This window comes from Indicator indicator, chromosome 18 (assembly GCF_027791375.1).
Source record: "Indicator indicator isolate 239-I01 chromosome 18, UM_Iind_1.1, whole genome shotgun sequence".
Taxonomy (NCBI): domain Eukaryota; kingdom Metazoa; phylum Chordata; class Aves; order Piciformes; family Indicatoridae; genus Indicator; species Indicator indicator.
In genome coordinates, this window is record NC_072027.1 from 14,036,057 (window position 1) to 14,055,270 (window position 19,214).

General features: G+C 37.8%; 1 protein-coding gene across 1 annotated transcript in view; it reads left to right on the forward strand.

Annotated features, from left to right (window-relative positions):
- Window positions 1–19,214, forward strand: part of SLIT3 (slit guidance ligand 3) — a 503,078-nt gene that overhangs the window by 49,359 nt on the left and 434,505 nt on the right. The window contains exon 4 of the mRNA XM_054389401.1: window positions 1,694–1,765. Coding sequence (XP_054245376.1) covers window positions 1,694–1,765 — 72 coding nt within the window. The remainder of the gene's footprint in view (window positions 1–1,693; window positions 1,766–19,214) is intronic.

Genomic DNA, 19,214 nt, shown 5'->3' on the forward strand with positions numbered 1-19,214 from the left:
GGAGGGACAGTGGATATTTGCATGCATGTCATGAGTGCTAAAAGGTCAATTAGAGACAGTAACAAACAGCTTTGTGGTATATATGTGTTTCACTGGCAGAGTTTTGCATTCTGATCAAGAAACAAGTTTGATGTGTTCAGTGTTTCTCCAGAACTAGTGGTAATTTTGATGAATGAGGATAGAACTGAGGAGTGCTATGATCTGTATTATTGTAAGTTGTTTTTTATTTTCATTATTTGTCATCCTGATAAGTAGATCATTCTAGAATATAAACATGCTTAAATGAAAGCATGGATTTGATGAGGGTTAAGTAGCACCTAACTATCATCCTAAAACCAAGTGTCCTTTACCAAATGGAAACTAGTGCTTAGTATCTTTCATGTGCTTGTTTAATGATTAATCTACTAGACTGTTCATTTATGTCAGAGCTGGTAAAAATACTGTGAAATAACCACTGTTTGTATCTGCTGGAGTTAGCACCTGACACAGGTAACACTTAGGCTCTCTAAGCAAGCTTGCAAAAACAGCCTTTGGTCTGTTCTAGGTGTCAGAAAGGGATGTTAATATTCCTCTCTCCTCCATCACCTCTTTATTCTGCAAGACATGTTCATATGGATACCATATGAAAACTCTGCCGTATGAAAACACCACATCAGTTTGATCTCGGAGGAAAGCCTTTCAATTAAAAAAAATATTGGAGTTCTTATGGTGAAATGTGAGAAAACTGGAAACTAGATATTGGGTGTGAAGTGTCAGTAGGTTTCTGGAAGTTCTAAGTGTCTTCTAAGATCAAAACTTCAGCAAAAATAGATGTTATCAATGTCAATGTCTAAGGTAGATTGGGAACAAGGGAGGCATATATACAGGCTTATATATAAACTTATGAGAGAAGTCAGCTTCTTATGGAGCTGGATGTGATTAGTTTAGGTCAGCAACTGATTGTTCTTGTTATCAATTAGACAACAGAAGGAAGATTGCTTATGTATGGAACTACTTTTAGATTTTGCAGGGCTGTCATGCGTTTTATGAAGATGAGGAAGCTTATGCTTTTTATACCTTCTAGGTTGGAGTCACAACAGTTGATTTCTAAAATCTTCTCTAGAATGTTTCTGGAAGAATCTGAATCTTTCAGATTCTATTCAAATCACCATACAGTTGTCTGGCTACCTGTATATGTTCATATATTCTACAAAAATGTTCTTATTTTCAAAGTGAGGTTTTAAGAAAATTCTGCAAGGAAAAGAAAATCTATTTTGTGTGTAACATGTAGAATTAGTAACTGATCTGGAAATAATCTCAGTTCATCAAGTTACTTAATGTACTGTGCCTACGTTTTTAGAAGGAAGGGAAAAATCCAGATACCTGCCAGAGCTGACCATGGAGCCATATGATTCACTGTTAGTGGGCATCCAGAGGGAAATTTAAAAAAATATATTTGTGTATTTATCCATATTAAAACATTGAAAGTTTCTGGTGGCTGTCACTTGACTCCCTGCCTCAAGGATGTAGACACGTGGTCTACAGATGGCATGATCATTTTTGCCAGTGTATGAATAATGTGCAGAATGCATTCTATGTTGAGCTCATAGCATAAGGTTTAATACAACAGGAATTTCCTGTGTTTAAGTATAACAGAATAAGCTTCTTAAACAGGAAGATAATTAATTATTTTTCTTCTAATTGTACTGTTTAGGCGTCTGAACAAGAACAAATTGCAAGTTCTCCCAGAGCTGCTGTTTCAGAACACACAGAAGTTAACTAGATTGTAAGTATAATCTGGTTCCTGTTTCTGTTATACGTTCCTTATTATACACATTTGCAAGTTTGTGCTTCGACTGTGGTGAGAGGTTTAATTTTGGTGCTGTTAGAACTGCTAGATAGTATAGGTTAAGATGTTTGCATGCGCGTGGCTGTAATTCCGTGGAAAATAAATATCAGAGGGAAGTGAAACCACTTTTTTTTTTTTTTTGGTTCCTCATATATTCTGCATGAGGACTTCAAGGTGAATTATTTTCTATTCTCAATGGAGAGTTTTAAAAAAGCATGAGAAGAGTCAACTGTACATATGCAGTACAGTCTAGGTATCTACAAGGAGAGACTGCATGCTGTTATTTAGAAATTAGCATGCTGACATAATACAGGTTGTTAGAACTGTTTTATCTTTTTGGTGAAGTCAAGGCATCGTGAGGCAGACCAGCAAAGTTATGGCTGCTGCCTTGTCAGTCAGGTAGATGGGGAGATACGGATAAATTAAGAATTTTTCACTTCCTTGAAACATAAAACCCATGTTTATAAGATGCTTGACCAGTTTGAACAGCAAGAGACAACTACTGTTGAGCTTGATGTTATTTTTGGAGGGTGGAGGAATAGGGTGATGTTAGCACAATGACTGGATGATTTATGAACTGTATTAAAATCGAAATGGAAATAAAATAGATGAGAGGGTGCCTTCACAGTTACTATCAAGAAAAGGATCATATGCCTTTTCAAAGGAGTAGTATAAAGCTGTTTGTAATCACTTTCTAGTCCTAATGTTCTTTGCATTTATTTTAAATTGTGTACCTTGAAACTCCTCTGGAGTATAAAGTGTGAGCTGGTACTCATTTGCAGATCTCCAGAAGATACCAGTTGTATTTATTTCACAGAAGAGCTGCTTCATGTAGGTCAGTTGCCTAAGGAAATGGTGATGCTTTCAATATAAAAATACATTACAGAGCTTACGTGTTTCTGTTAACACAGAATCCAGTTAACATGTTGAAACTTCTCTGTCAGTGGTGCATTATACATGGGTATCATTAGGCTGCAAGGAACGTTCTGGTAATTATTGGGTTTGAGGGAAAGTTGTGTGTTGATAACTTCTGTTCTTGTGTCATCAGGAACCTTGCACAAAGAAACTAAGTGAAGGTAATTGAGGCTTTTCAGTACCAGAGTGTGTATTTTTTAGTAGATTGTGTAATCATGATACATTATAGTCCTTAACAGCCGCATAATAATTTGGCTTTTAGAATATAAAGATTGTAAAAAAATTACGTAGAGCAGAATGATTAATAGAAATGCTGTGTTCTGGAATGTCTCCCAATGGATGCTGGCAAAACATTTATTTTGATTCTCTGACATTCATGCAAAGTCTTGCTCACCGTTTAATGGTGCCTTAGATTGATCACTTAGCACTGTTTGTCAGAAGAAATGTAATTTTTCTTTTCAAGATAGAGGTGTTATATAAATACAATGTGTACTTTAAGTAAATAAATCTTAGCTAAGTGAACAGTTTTGGTTCTGAATGGAGTTCAGTGGCATTTTTTTTTCAGTGATTGCATAAGGACAAGAAAATACATGCATTTTTTTTTTTTTTTTTTTGTGCTTCAAGGAAAGATAAAAGAATGTGTCTGAGACGGTTACTTTCTGTATTTTTGTGTGTTACTCTCTCAGTTCTACTCATAGTAGATTTCAGATTTGTTCCTTCTCACTTCTGTTGTGACTTGCCTTAAATCTGGCAGTGCCAGTCTACTTTGTTCACAGCTGGCTTTCTGGGTAAGTACTTCAGTGCAGAGGCATAGTGCTTGCATTCCTTTCCTGCAGCTGGTCTGACCCAGCCTTTCAAGAGGAAAGCAGAGCTGAGAAAGTGATGAAAGGGAATAAAAGAAGTGAAACAAAAATTGATAAAAGGGACTTGATACATGGGTGATATACTTTTTGTGGAATTTGCAAGGAGTGAATTAAAATGAACATTAAAAAGCATAGCTAATACTGATTTTAATTTGAATTGTCCATAGTACAGATGTGTTATTTCTGCTGTCTTATTTTCCAGCTATTGATGGTGGCTTACTAGGATATTAGTCACTTATTTTTTTGTGATTGAAGCTTACTACAGCTGAAATCATGACAGTATTTAAGAATTAAATATCACTGTGCAGTATACCCAAAACATAAAATGTTGGTTTGTTGAAAAGGAAGAGCTCAGACTTGTCCACATAGTCAGTACAGATCAACAGTGACTTAAAGCTGCTCTCTGGCAGGCATGCAGTGAACCCCAACAGCTTCAACTTTGATAACAAAGATCCAAACTCAACTTTTAAAAAAGATAAAAATACATACAAATGTGATGGTTTAGGTTTTATAATTTGATAATAGTGTGAAAGTTGGGCACATTTACTAACATTACTTGCATTTAATTGCACTAGAGCAACTGACCGGGGAAGACTTATTAATGTTTCAGGTATCGTTAAAGGTTGTTAAACAAGCATGAAGCCTTTTCTCAGTGTTCTGTCAGAAATCTGACAGAAATCTGAAATCTGGGCTGAAGTCTGCCTCTGAGTTTACTGGAAGAACTAACTTTTTTATGTAGTTCAGTATCAAGAGAATCACTTCTGTCTTGTTAGCTGCTGGAAACTACAAGGTAGAAGGTTAAGTTTTCGTGTCAATGATGTGCTTGAAAAGCTAGAAACGAAACTTGTTTGGTGATGTTTGGGGGTTCTCCTGTTTCATGTGTGTGCTGTTTGCATAGTTTGGGACAGCAGCGTGGCTGCCCATGATGGTTTCCTTGTTTGTCACTGTAGCGTACTTATGTCAGGGCACTGTGCATTTTAACTGAAATGCAATCTTTCTGATAACTCATGAAATAGAAGCTGGGAAGCATTATAAATTAAAGTTACTTCCTCAATTAATCACTTAAACTCCTGGTACCTTTGCTGTTGTTTTTCCAAACCTCTCCCCAAATGTTCAAGTACAGGATGTCCTAGCACCTCTGACAGTGCTGCTTAGGCTTCATTGTCACATCTGGTTGATATTAGAAGCAGGAATATATATATATGTGTGTAGGAATAAACGTTAGGTGGAATGTTAAATATCCCACAAAACGGATTTTTCTGATAAGGTTTTTTGAGCCTTCTAGAAAGAGTGGCTTTGAGACTCATTGGTTTTTGTTTGCTTTAGTTCACATAAGAGTTTTAAGTTTAAGTTGGATGCTGAGTGAACCTTTCATTGGATTTTGTAGCGGAAATGTTTGCCATTGCTCTGCTGCCCTGATTTCCTAGGCTTTAAAGTTTCTTAAATGTTTTACCTGGGATAAATAATTAAGTATCTAATAATTCAGACTGCAAGCTCTTTTAATGAGAGAACTGAAACAATAAAAAGGTGCTTTTAATAAATCAAGGAAGATTTTTTTAATAGCGTTTCATGTATTATTGACTACTATCTAGCCATAGATAAAAAAATATTTTTAATCCTAATTCAAGTGATGAAATGCACAGAAAAACTATAGAAAACCAAAGCATGGAATTTAACAGCTATAAACCCAGGTTTGGATTCCAAGGTAATTATTTTCTAATGTCCGAAACGACATGTGAAATTTATCAGCAAACTTTGTAAACATAGCTTTGAGCATGATGAGTTTCTTTTGTGTGCACAGCTGGTATATAAAATGATCGTAGTTCATTTGCTTTTTACTAAAGGCAAAGTATGCCAGTGGTCCATGAGGTCCTTAGCTTTACAAACAGAACAAGAGGGGAACACCCCCAACCTGATCCAAACATCCCAACATGTAAAAATACATTTGTTTGTGTTGAAACTTCCATACCTAAAGCTAGCTGCTAAGTAGTCAATGTAAAGTGTCTTTGCTATGTGCGGATGAAAAAAAACCCCAAACTCTTAGAAGTGCCTTAAACTCAGATCTTGATGTGAGAATTGATACCTCCAGTGAATTTATAGCCATGAAATATTTGTTGGGTCTATTCAATTTAATGAACTGTCTTAGTTGTCGCTTGACAAAACAAACCAGGCTCTGGAAACTTAAAGATACTGAAATCTGATGCCAAAAGTGTCAGTGGAAGTATCCATTAGACTCTGAAATTAAGTACTTTACTTTTTAGGGTAGTATCAGAAGCTGGAATTCAGACTAAAGCTGAACACTGTAGTGTGAGAGCAGAGCCCTGGGCTTCTGAACTCTGAGACAAAACCACTTCATGGCTGTGCATTGATGTGCGTAATACTGTTTAAATCTCATGGGTTTTATATTTTGTATAGTATAGTACTTTGTAGTTATTTTATTGTATTCATCTATAATTACTTCCAAAAAATATATTAAAGTAGAAACATGAACAGAACAGTGAGATTACAGAAAATTATTTTGTTCTAATAAAGTGGGGTAGCCTCTGAGTATCAGGACTAGCAATCGCATAACATGTTGTGTGTTTTTAACAGGCTCTATCTGTAGCACAGGGAGATTTATCCAGCTGTATTGACTAATGGGGCTGCTTCATTTCTTGTTTAGTGGAATATTTTGAAAGTTGATTTTGAGAGATGAGTGGTAATGGTGTGTCTTGAAAAGGGGTGAAATTCAATTCTGATAGAATCACAAAACAGTTGGGGTTGGAAAGTACCGCTGGAAATCATCTTGTCCAGCCAACATCTAGAGCAGGCTGGTGCTGATGTCCTGATGGCTTTCAAATATCTCCAAGAAGAATGAGTCCGCAGCTGCCCTGGGCAGCTTGTATCAGCACTTAGTCAACCTCAAGTGAAAAACCATTTCTATATGTTCACGCAGAAACAGGAAACTTTTGTTGCAAGCATGCAATATGTCGTGTCAAATAACTACTGTGGAGTGAAGCAAGCAGAACGTTTGACAGAAAAATTTTACAATAAATCTATCATGGGCAAAGTTTGGATGATGGTACTTGATTTCTTATTTTGAGGTCATGCAACTTCAGTCGTGAAAAATGTATCATTTTTATAACAAGTTTTACAGTTTCCTATTAATATGTGTATCTCTTATTTGTAAATTAAAATATTCCAGGTAACATTAGTGACATAAATCAAGGTGATTCTTCTCCTTTACTCTGCTCTTGTGAGACCCCACCTTGAATACTGCTTCTAATTCTGGTGTCCCTGTCATAAGAAGGACACAGAGCTGTTGGAGCAAGTCCAGAGGAGGGCCACAATGATGATCCAAGGGCTGGAACACTTCTGCTATGAAAACAGGCTGAGGGATCCAGGATTGTTCAGCCTAGAGAAGAGAAGACTTTGGGGAGACCTTAGACCTGCCTTCCACTACCTGAAGGGATCCTACATGAAGGGGTTGGAGAGAGACTTTTCATAAGAGTGTCTAGCAATAGAACAAGAGACTCTGGAATAGGTTGCCTGGGGAGGTTGTGGGGGTGTTGAAGGCCAGGTTGGATGAGGCCTTGAGCAGCTGAGTCTATTTGAGAGGTGTCCCTGCCCATGGCAGGGAGATTGGAGTAGATGATCTCTCAGGTCCCTTCCAACATAAGCTGTTCTGTGATGATAGTAGCTATTGGGAATTATGTTTTGCTCTTTGAAATGCTACTGCAGACATTAATTACGTAGCAGTTCATTCAAATTCGAAAGGGAAACATATCAATTCAGTGTTCAAAGATGGAATAGGAAAGCAAAGAATGAAATGAAGGAAAGGGACTAGTTAGCTAACTGCGAAGATGGTGTGGGGAGTGTTATGCTCAACCTGCAGCATCATACTGTGCATTCAGGATAATGGTTGTCAGGAATGGTCTGGCATCTGCTTCCACAGAAAACTGCAGCTTTGAGACAGATGAAAGACTATCTGATTATATATTAATTTAATTTTAAAATGTTTTCTTCCTGAAATAAAAATCTGTACCTCCCGTTATTTAAAGCAATGGTAAGATCCTCATCTCCTTTTTACAACCACAGCCATGCACTATATAAAGTCTTCTAGGTTTTCTAGTTGAGTATGGAGTAAATGCGCATTAATGGCTAATAAAGTATGTGTATCACTGTAGGAAAGTCAGACAAGTAAATGTAAGTAGGATATTCATAGGAGAACCAGTAAAAATTGTTTGACCTCTTACATTGTTAGTTTTTTGAAGGTATATTAGAAGAAAGTGGCCATCTGTAAACACACAGAGAAACATACCCAGTCTTTCTGAAGACTTTCTAGGCTAAATTTTATTAATTTTGTTGGCTTTAATAGCTTCATTGCTCACTTCTTTTTCTTTTCCTTGAGCTAGGTGTTAAAAGCACATTAAGACTGCCTAGAAATGGTTTGTACTGTAATTCATACACTTTGGAGTTGTCGATGAAGAATGTATATTATATACATCTGCATTCTTAAAAGCAATTTTAATAAGAAATTGATTAGACACTGAAAATGTGTGTAATCTGTTTAATAGTTTATTATATTGGCTTTTAGTTTTATTTTTGCATGTTACTGTTTGCCATCTCTCTTCTTGATTTGTCTGCTTCCTTAGGATTTTAGTGTTTGTGCAGTGTCTGTATTTGATTTTGTGTGAGTAGTTTCAGTAGATAATTCCTAGTAGCCAGAACTATGCAGTTACTCGAGGGAAGTTTTCTTCCCCCTCTACTCTGCCCTGGTGAAACCTCACCTGGAGTATTGCATCTAGTTTTCAGCTCCCCAGTTCAAAAGGGACAGGGATTTACCTGATAGAGTCCAACAGAGGTCTATGGGCATGATTAAGGGACTGGAGCACTGCCTTATGAGAAGAGGCTGAGAGACCTGGGGCTCTTTAGTCTGGAGAAGAGAAGACTGAGAGGGGATTTAATAAATGTTTATAAGTATCTGAGGACTGGGTGTCAAGAGGGAGGGGACAGGCTCTGCTCAGTCGTGCCCTCCGATAGCACAAAGGGCAGTGGATATAAACTACAGCACACAGGAAGTTCCACCTCAACATGAGGAGGAACTCCTTTACTGTAAGGGTCATGGAGCATTGGAACAGGCTCCCCAGAGAGGTTGTAGAGTCCCCTTCTCTGGAGACTTTCAAGACCTGTCTGGATGTGTTCCTGTGTGACTTGCACTAGGTTATATGGTTATATAGTCCTGCTCTGGCAGGGGGGTTGGACTCGATGATCTCCTGAGGTCCCTTCCAACCCATAACATCCTATGATCCTGCTTTTCTTATGCAGCTGACATTGTTACACGTAAATATAAAGGTGTCCTTCCAAATTGAGTGTGCAATGTTGTGTCATTCTATTGCACACTGTGCCTGCAGTCAGGAGTTGGCCGTTGGAACTCTGTCTCCTGGTTTCCATTTGACAGGCGTAGATTGTATTGGATTTTACCCATGTCTGCTTTCCTTTGCATGCCTTTATAGCTGAGATGTTTATTGTAGCTGGGAGGTTGTTTCACATGTGTACGATTTGCCAAGAATTTGCTGCTGAAAGCCTTACTAGAACTGTTGCTTGTAAACCCTCATGTCCAGCCTGATCTTAGCAAGCCTGCAATATCAAATCCTGACTCCTGACAGAATTCAGTCTTTTATCTCATGGATGTCATCAGAAGCTGTGTTTGAAAAGCAACCAGGTCATAAATTTTCTGTGTGTCCTTTTTATTTTTCTGTTTGTTCTCTTTCTAGAGAGAAAGATCTCACAGATAGCTGACTTGGAGTTCCATTATCATTTCCCATTAAAGCAGGATCCTGACAATTCAATTGTTTCATGAGTGTGAATTATGGTGTTGCCATGACAAAATAGCATGGGCTTGTAGCATTGTGTTTTTGTGGTTTTATCCACATCCAATAATTGTAGTTTTACTGTGTATAGATCACAGCAGGTCTTTTTAGAAGACAATAAAATAATTACAGTAAGTGTTTGCTGGTCTCTAGGGTGCACTGAGAAAGATGTGCATTAGGGTAGAGGCTGGTGCTGCTGATAGCTGGATGACATTTACACCATTTATCAAGCTGAAGTAATTTTATATCTTTTCTGACTCTGACTGTAAATAATATATATGTAGCTTATTGTTTTTTTAAATACAAATATCCTGGTTTTATTTGCAGAATCTTAAGGACTTTTTTTCTGTCAAAATTAATGCAGAAGATTATTTTCTTCAAATCTGAATAAAATATTTTTTTGTTATTGAGAATAGAAAACAAATGAAGACTTGCAAAGAGACAGAAGGCTTCTTCCTCAGTGCTACTTTGTCCACTGTGTGAAGCTGGTTATTTAAAATTATACTGTGCAGATGTCTTGTTTCCCCTTGCAGGGGAAATAGGCACAATTAGAGAAGAGAGAGCACTCTTTCCCAAAATTACTTCTGAATTTTAGTGATGTTTTGCTCTATGAGCTGGGTAACTGCTGCCATTCATTTGTGCTCTTTTTCCTATGCTGTTAGAAAGACGACACACTCTTTTGGTTGGAATTCAGCTCAAGAAAGCAGGAGGCTCACAGTTTGTGAGGTTAATTTGCTACTCAATTGTTTGGTATCCTTAACCATGTTGCAGAGTGTCAGCTTTCCCAAATGTAGTTCTGAAAAAGTCCTTTCAAACATATTCTGGTTAAAATCAGTAGTCTTGGAGATAGATTAAAAATTATTGTGCTATTGCCTGCTCAAAACTGGGAAATGTTTAGTTTATTTTGCTCACACCAGTAGTAGCCTTGTAAACGTAAGTTTGACACAGGAATTTACCCCAACAGGGCTGATGAGAATAGTTTCCCATGCTGCTTAAAATTCTTCTTGTTCTTTTTAACAGGCTTAAGCTTCTGTGTTTAGAGTGACAAGTTAAAACTGGGGGGGGTTGTGCAGGGGGAATCACAGTGACTCAACTTCTTTTTATGATGGCTTTCAGATGACTAAGAGCTATTACATAGTTCTCAAAACGCAATAATTGTGGGTGAGCATTATTGACTTACCCTTTTCCTACATTTTTCTTCAGAACTTTGTTCTTTTGCTTCTGTTTCCCCAGTTTCAGTGTTTTACCTCCTTGCAACATTGCAGTCTGGTTCCTCCAGTTTGATTTGTGGTGATGGCAGCACTGGGAAGGCATTGTGGCTGGTGGCTTCTGCAGAGTGGACATGGCTGTGGGAGTGAGGAGCTGCCTATGTTAAACTCAGCAGAGGATTTAATAGCTGTCAGAGGATGGTTAGATTTTATCTACAAGTACTTTACTACTGCAGGTATTTTGACCTGGTGGTTTACAGGCAGTTTCTTTTCTGGAAATCAAATAACCCCATTAGTCTGATTGTGCTCTGAGTTGGCCAGTCAGATCTACTGCAGTTGTTTTCTTAACATGGCTTTTTGGCCTTGCTGCTACAGCCACTCTGCAAATGTCAGCACATTGTGGTCTACTTGAACAGAATTTATTGTTATATGGATATTGCTGTTCTTGTTGAAAACCTTACTTCTAATTGGTTCATTCATACATTAATATTTTTGGCCCTTTCAACTGTACATTGAAAGGAGCTGAAAAGTGTTTTGCCAAATATTTGGTATAGTAAATAGTCCAGAGCTGCTGGAGTCTTGGCCACGGTTTGACTGAGCAGTGGCAAATCCACTTGTAAATTTTCATTACTGCAGCCTAGGAGGAAATGCAGAATAAACATAACCCTTTTTTTTTTTTTTTTTTTTTTTTTTTTTTTTTGTGTAGAGGAGATTAGAATAGGATTGTTTGACTTTATTTTCACAGTTGTGACCACTTCCTTAGACAAGGTGAAGGTAGGAACAGAATGAACTGCTGACCTGGAGCACAGACATCTCATCTGCCTAACAGGAAAAATACAATGATGATAATGTAAATATTTCCATTGCTTTCCATAATAGTTCTCATTCATTGTAAAAAGTCTTTCAAACACTTTGGAAATACATGGCAAATAATGAGAATTTCTTTTGGGGTGTGAGTGGCTAGAAGTAGGAGACATGATTATTGTTCTAGAGACACTAATGAGGGTTAAATTGTAATTGCTGCATGTGAAGTCTTACTTATGATCAGTGACTGCAAAAACAAACAAACAAAAAAAAAAAAAACCCAAAACATTTCCCAGCCCAGGTTTCTGGCACATCTAAGTTTGCTGCTTGCTTTTCCACAGCAGCAGAACGCACTTTCCCTGCAGAGATTTATTGTGTATTTGGCGTGCCCCATGAGTTAAGGTTATTGAGGGTAAAATGAAGCAAGACCAACTCTTTCCCTCTTTTAATCCTCATTTGATTTTCTTCTTGGGGTCTGTAATGTGTACAACGGGAAGCTTAAGTTTGGCTTTCTGGAACTTTTCAATATGTTTCACAGGGGTAACAGGGCATGCCTGTTTAAAGTAGTTGAGACACTTAAAGGTCACCAAAATGAATCCTGCTATTACTTTTAAATGCACAGCATTTGCTTTTGAAATACAGTCGTAAATGATCCAGGATTTCATTATGATTCAAATCTCCTTCAGTTGAGAGAAACCTTGGGATTGTAGCCTGAGGCATATGTGTGCCTGTCAAAAGGGTCACCCTGGAGCTGAGCCAGGAGGTATTTGATCTAAAGTCTGATGCAGTTTCATGTCCCAAGTGCAGTCTACATTGTAAAACTTATAAGAGTAGAACCTATTTATGAAACAAAATTAAAATAACTCATGTAAGTAATTAAATGTTACGGTGCTACAAGAGTAGATTGACAAAGGACGGTTTATCATCATCTTACTCTTATGACTAAGACAAGGATGTTGTACAAAGTGTGCCTTTGAGCTGCTTTTATTTCGTAAATCAGTGCAACATACTGAAAACAAAGGCTTAAAGCACCTTGTGTTATCAAAAGTCCGTGAGCTGAGTTTTAATATGTTTCTCTTACATAATACTTAGAAACTTAGTAAGATTATTCCAATATAGAGCAATTGCCACTGTGGAAGTTTGAGATTTTCTACAATGAAAATGCAGATACTACTGAGAAAATAGAACAAAGCATATTTGAAATCAAGTACTTTGCTCTGTTCAACTCCCTGATGGACTGTTGCTAGAAACGTACCTATGAAGGATTTTCTTCAGGAAACAGCTGATAGGGATTTACTTCATTCCTACTGATATATGAAGGAATGTCAGGTTTCTTGTTTTGAGTGGTTTATGTGCAAGGTTTTTAGTGAACTGTGAGTGGAAAAATGTTGAAAAAATAAGACATCCAATATGAAACCAAATGTTGATACAGTTATTTTATTTTAAGCGAGTAATCTTGTATACTACCACACCATCATGTGAACAAAACTGTCCATGGCAGTATTTTGATAATCGTCACTGAGTCAGTCCTGTCTCAAGGTCTTTTGTGTCCCATGGACAGTGAAGAAGATTGCTGAGTGTGCTAGAATGTTACCAGTCTCTGAGCTCTACAGCTCACTAGGTTTTTCTGCAACTAGTGTATGCACAGTAAATTTGAAAGTGTTAGAATGGGAGTCATTTGTATTCATCCTACTCTACACTTGTATCCTAGCCTACTCTATCTCAATGATTGCTCATTTAACTCCATGTCTCACCTTCCATTATTGGGAGCAGAGCTGATGAGATATTGTGCAAGGTTTTCGTTAGCACTTGAGTTTTTTCTCCAGGAGTGGCAGCTGTCCCAGTATCTGATATTGATGTCAGCTGATCTGGGTCCTTGTTGGTCAGTGGAAGGTATTTCTCTTAACTTCCTTTCTTTTACTCCAGAGGCCGCATATATCTTCCGCTCTGTTAAGTACTTGCAGGTCTGCCAATGGCTGCACTTGAAATACCAGTCCCAGGATTTCTTGCAGTAAGATAGGCTGCAGTAAAACAAGTATATCTAGCATGATTTTACTGGGTTTGTTAAGAGTTGCACATCCGTGCCTGAGCCAGCGTATTGCCCCAGAAGGCAATGACTCACCTAAAGGAATTACTATCTAGTGAAACTTCATCATTCTTTTCTGGTGTTAGTTATGTGACTGGGAATTGCATGTGTGTGGTGCAGGGTTTCCATTTCTATTAGTCTTTCCTGTAATGAGAACAGAATCAGACTAATATTGCTCAGGTAGACTATTTTTTGACTTTCAGGACAAAGTTTGTCAAGTATTTTGGTAAAGTGAAATTTATATGCATCAGTAATTATAGGCTCCAGAGGGATTGCAGCCATAATGGTATTTTCCTGACACAACAGGAAACAAATTTCCCATAAGCCTGGGGAGTGCAGCATGCCACTTGCCCCAGTTGGTGGTGAACTTCAAAGACAAAAAAAATATGTTTTTTTAGTGGCCTTAAATTTTTCACTGTTTTATCTTGAAAACTGGTATTTCAATTGCTTGAAGGGGTTATTTTCTTCACTGCTTGTTACTCTTTTTCCCAAATGGCATTGCTAGTTTTTTAAAATGAGGACCACCTCACTCCTACAGCTGCAGCTTATTCCAGCTCTGATTTAATGAGGTAAACCAATTTCATAGTGTTTAAATAAGTGCACAAGCAAGGGACCAATCACTGGATTGTCTGGTTTGTGGATAGCAGGGCTTACAACAGGCCTTGTGTCTGACATCAACCTTTGCAAAAATGTGAGCTAGGTTATTTTAATCTCTGTGCTAGAAATTTGTAAACTGTGCATGTACATTTGACAGAAAGTTTAAATCATAAACCCTTAAAAGTTGAGGATTTGTTACCAGTCTGGTTCTTCGTATTTCTTAATTGACTTCATAATCCTTCCTTTCAAAGTATTGAAATTGAAAGAGAGAAAGGATTTCTCTCTTCCTGCAAGGTACATTGAGCATATGAAGGTGTATAGGACAGTGAGGACTTGTGACTCTAGCATGGCTCTGTAGCCTTTTCCCAAAGATGTGAATGAAGTTTGTTTAGTTTAGGATTTCTGTAGCATTTTGGTGGTGTGTACACAGCAGTGTTTGCATGCCACTTTGGAAGGAAGAATGCCAAAGTCAGTTGTTCATTAGGCATTCAGCCTGCCACCTGCCTTATGTGAGGTGACCTGAGGGGATAACACAGCTAAAAACTGTGGAGAAGCAATTTTTATCTATGAAAATTTCAGATAGTCATTATGAAACAAGTGTTTTCAGTTTGCAGTATTCAAATGCTGAGGGATGCCAGGGATGCTAAAGGTATTGGTAACTGCTTTGACAGTTTCTGCTGAGTCCAATAGCCAGTGACAATACTTCTGTATCACTTCAAACTGCCTTTTTTTTTAACTATGCAGCACTTAGATATACTTGACTGATAGTTTGTTTTTTTTTTTTTTTCCCCCTAGTAACTTCCCCCAGCATACCTGGCTTTATCTGCACAGTTTGTTGGGATTTGTTGTGAAACAGAGGTAGTGGCTTACCTTGACTCAGCAGTCATTGGGTTTAGGACTCATGTGCTTTATTTTGAAGGATTTAATACGTAGTATTATGCTGGCAAGCTCATTTGTGTCTTTTTGTTCTAGAGAAAGGGATTTTTCTGGTTGTATTCCTCTCATTTATGAAAGAATAGTGCATCTTAACCTTATTTCACTTTGAAACTGGCTGTGCTTTGAGTGGGAAGTTGAACCATATGACCTCCAAAGGTCTCAACTTGAAATGTTCTGTGGTTAAATACCTTGTTTACATTATTTAGTACTAAGGTTTGAAAGTTTTCAGCAGTTCAGGGTTCAGTGGTGGGGTTTTTTAATTTTCTTTTTTTTCTTTTTTCCTCCTTCTATACTGAATCAGAGATTAAGTGTAGCAGACAAGATTCTTGTGGGTGCTGGAAGATCCTGTGCCTAAGAGGTGCAAGATTGCACTCATCACCAGAATATTGGAGGAATGTGAGATGAGGGTTCTCAATTCCCACAAAATTTGAAAGCCAACAGCTGCCAGAATTGATAAACTGCTGCTGAAGAAATTAATTTTTAGTTGTCTCTTATCCTAAATTGTGCTATTCAGATCTGCCTGTACTGTTGGCTTTGGTATCCTTTTCAGAGGTAGTAGGTGTCTTGGTCTTTTATCTTACAATATCTCATTGTGGGAGGAAGTTATTTGCTATATCCCTTTCCTGAACGTGACCCAGTTCTGCTGTGCCTAAACAGAATGACTTACACAGCAGGCTCTGTTAGGATTCTTATATAGCAGGCACACACGCTTCCTAATTTCTCCTAAAAAATAACAATAAATGAAAACTAAAAATGGGACTATGGAATAGAGGGCTCATCATGTCCACAGAGTTTTCCTTCCTGAGAGCCTTTTTAGAATGAACCAATCATAGAGGTTTGAAGTACTCCTATGGAGGTAGATAGTTCCAGAGTTTTTCCTGGATTTTTTTTCTGCCTTGTACAGGAGGAAGACGCTTGATGTCTCCAGAATGATGCTCATACAAATTGTAGCATCTTGTAAGATGGCAGCTGCAGCTGACTTCCAGCCCATTCCAGTTGCTGGCCGCAGTCTGGGTGCTCATGGCTATATCAATAATGTGAGTGTGCAGCTTGTTCCAGAACACACACTGCTGCCATGGTTTACAGGTCTGCTCTGTGGCTTTTTTGTGTATATATGGAATGGTCAGATTTGAAAGAAAGGCAAATTGGTCTCAACCTCACAATATCTGAGAACATAGCTTTTGAGTTTGAGTATTAACTTAGTTTCAGGTTGCAGCAACAGAAAGGGGATTGTTCTCTTTCTGATGTTAATCTGATGATCTTGATATAATTTTCAAATTTATTTCCAAACAGCCTCTAAGGTAATGTTGCTACAATGTCAGCAGTCTATTTCAATTACATAAAAATCCCAACTATTTTAAAAGGATGGTTAAAAGGAATGTTATCTTAATGTCCAATGGGTTATGCTGAATTTCAGGAAAGTTTTAAGCTACTATAGAACTATGTCCATGTCACAAGTGGAATTGGTAAGTGAAGTGAAAGATAAGCAGATTTAAATGGGCTCATACAATACATAAAATGCAATAGTGAGGTAGCAGAGCTGGGAGCAGCCTGCGGAGACTAATAATGGTGAGTCTGTAATCTCTGAAGTCACGTATGCTGATTTTAAAATACTAAGTGTATTCCTTGGTGTTTTGGAGAGAAACATGTTCTTTCCAGTGTGCATGTTTTGAAACGTGGGGTAAAGCTTCAGATAAGGAAAACAAAATGCCACTTCTTGCATGATTAGCAATTCATCTGATACTGAAGGGCATGACTTTAGTAGTGCCTCCAGAAGGCTCAACTTAAGTTAGTGACTCAGCTTAGTTGAGTTACTGAATTATATACTGTTACTTAAATGTGGACGTCAAAAGATTTTTTTTTTTTTAGTAATGGGTTTGGTTTTGTGGGTTTTTTGTGTGTGTGTGATTTTTTTTGTTTTGTTTTTTTGTCCCCTCCCCCCCTCCTCCCCCCCAAAATCTGACAGTTTGTGGGAGCCATGTGTGTAGAAAATTGTCAAAAATATTCTTAACATTTGTCATGCAGAATAATTGATTTCTAGTTCTCAGCCAAGGAAATGAGTTTTGCTGCTGAGGCTGGTATGTCAGCAACATGTAATGTGAAGTAATTGTTAAGTAAGTGAATGAAATGCATACATTGGTTTGGGGAATGTTTACATTTAAAAGGGAAAAAAAAGAGTTGTGATGATGTTGTTTTCACACAGCTTGGTGTCCATGTTCTGCATATAACTTTATGAAGAGATAAAAGAGCAGCAGGGCTTTCAAAGCTCCCATTGTGCAGAAGTGCATTTACATTTGTGTATTTGATGGCGTGTCATTGTGCTGCATTTGATTTAGCTGCCTGCACACTCTACCTCCTGTACATCCACACTTCGTTATGCTCAGCATTTCTAACTCTATTAGGCTGTATCTTAGGAAAACACAAATTCTGCATGGAAAAACAATTTCTTCAGAAATTGCCAGTTGAATGCTTGGACTGATTTTTAAAGGCATGTTGTCAAATATTATCAGGTAATAAGGCAAAGAATTACCAGATAAGGGCAAAGAATTACCAGATAAGGGCAAAGAATTTTGGAATGTGGTGAGTAAGGCTCAGTGTCCTAATGGGAATTTTCAGTTGAGGTAAGCATGGCAACTTTTTGCAGATTAGTTACTGTTAGATAGTGCCGGTGTCAAGAGTAATTTTTTCTAAGTAGCCAAACATCCCTGCATGATGATTGTTTTTTTTCATCACCGATGCTGCATGTTGTGCTGATGCAGAATTAGTCTAGAAACCATTTCTAGTATGAACATTGAGACTGTTCTTCACAAAAATTTAGTGGTTAATGAAAGCAGTGGGATGTTATATCAATAGCTAAGTATTATGAATTAATATTAACTATTATATATTTTGTATATAATTTATTATTATTAATATACTCTCAAGAAATGCTACAGTGTCTTCCCTATGATTTTCGACTGGAGATTAGGAAGAAACTCTTTACAGTGGGGTGTGGTGAGACACTGGAACAGGTAGCCCAGGGAGGTCATGGATGCGCTCACCCTGGAGGGGATTTTTAATGGAAACATTAGAGAGATGAGACACTGCCTGGATTGTCTTGAGTTGCTGAAGAATGAGTAAATTAAAAAAAAAAAAAGAAGATTCAGATCATTCCTGTTCCTTAAGTACTGATGATTTTTCATCTTAAGTTTTTGCAGTGCTTAAATACTCTTGGAAACCGAGTTTTCCATGCCTTGCCTAGAAAGTAATGGAATTTCTTGATTAAATACTATGAAGTTAAAATTGCAAAGCCTGAATGAGTGATCAAAGCAACTTTAATTCTTGTTGTAGTTGCTGTCAAAGCTACTAATACTGCCCACTTTTTATGGCATAATAGAAAGATATGGATGGATCAGAAATTGAATTGTATCTTTCCTGTGATTCCTGATATTACCTGAAAAAAATAAATAGAATGGAATAGAATAAATCGGAGCCATTTTTATGCACCACTGAAGAGAATGTGCGATAGGTGAGGTGATGGGGTGGTAGCCAAGCTGTTGAATAGAAACAGGCCTTATTACCAGGTAGAAATTAAAACATTTAAGTGTCTGCACAGAGTATATTTGTGATATTTAAATTTCAAAACAAAATATTGGGTCTCCCTTGAAAGTGTGTGTCAGATAAGAGCACCTGTTACTTGAGCTGTGATACCACAGTTTAAAAGCAGGGCTGCAGAAGAAGGTGCTTCTCCTGACTGAAGGTCAATAGTAAGTTTGGAAAGTTTGCAGCCTTCACACAGTGGGCCAAAAGAGGTTGTGCTGTGTCAACAGAGTGGAGGGGATGGGTGTGGTGATTGACAGCCTAAGGATACAGCAAATAGTTTCAGTATGGCCTGACTGGTGAAGTTGAGAGGGCAAGATTTGGAGAATTTCAGCTATGTCATGGGAAATGGCCACAGCCAGACTTCTGATTAGAAATAGAGTGCAAATCCTCTGGGTCATTGCTAGGGTTCAGGAGGGTAAACCACTGCTGGGCTATCAAATTGTTGCCATATTTTGTTTAAAAGAGGGAGGGGGGGGGGGTCGGGGGGGGAGTGAAAGGAAGAAAAAGCCCCAAAAGAAAGCAGATCACTTTTTGTGTGTGTCA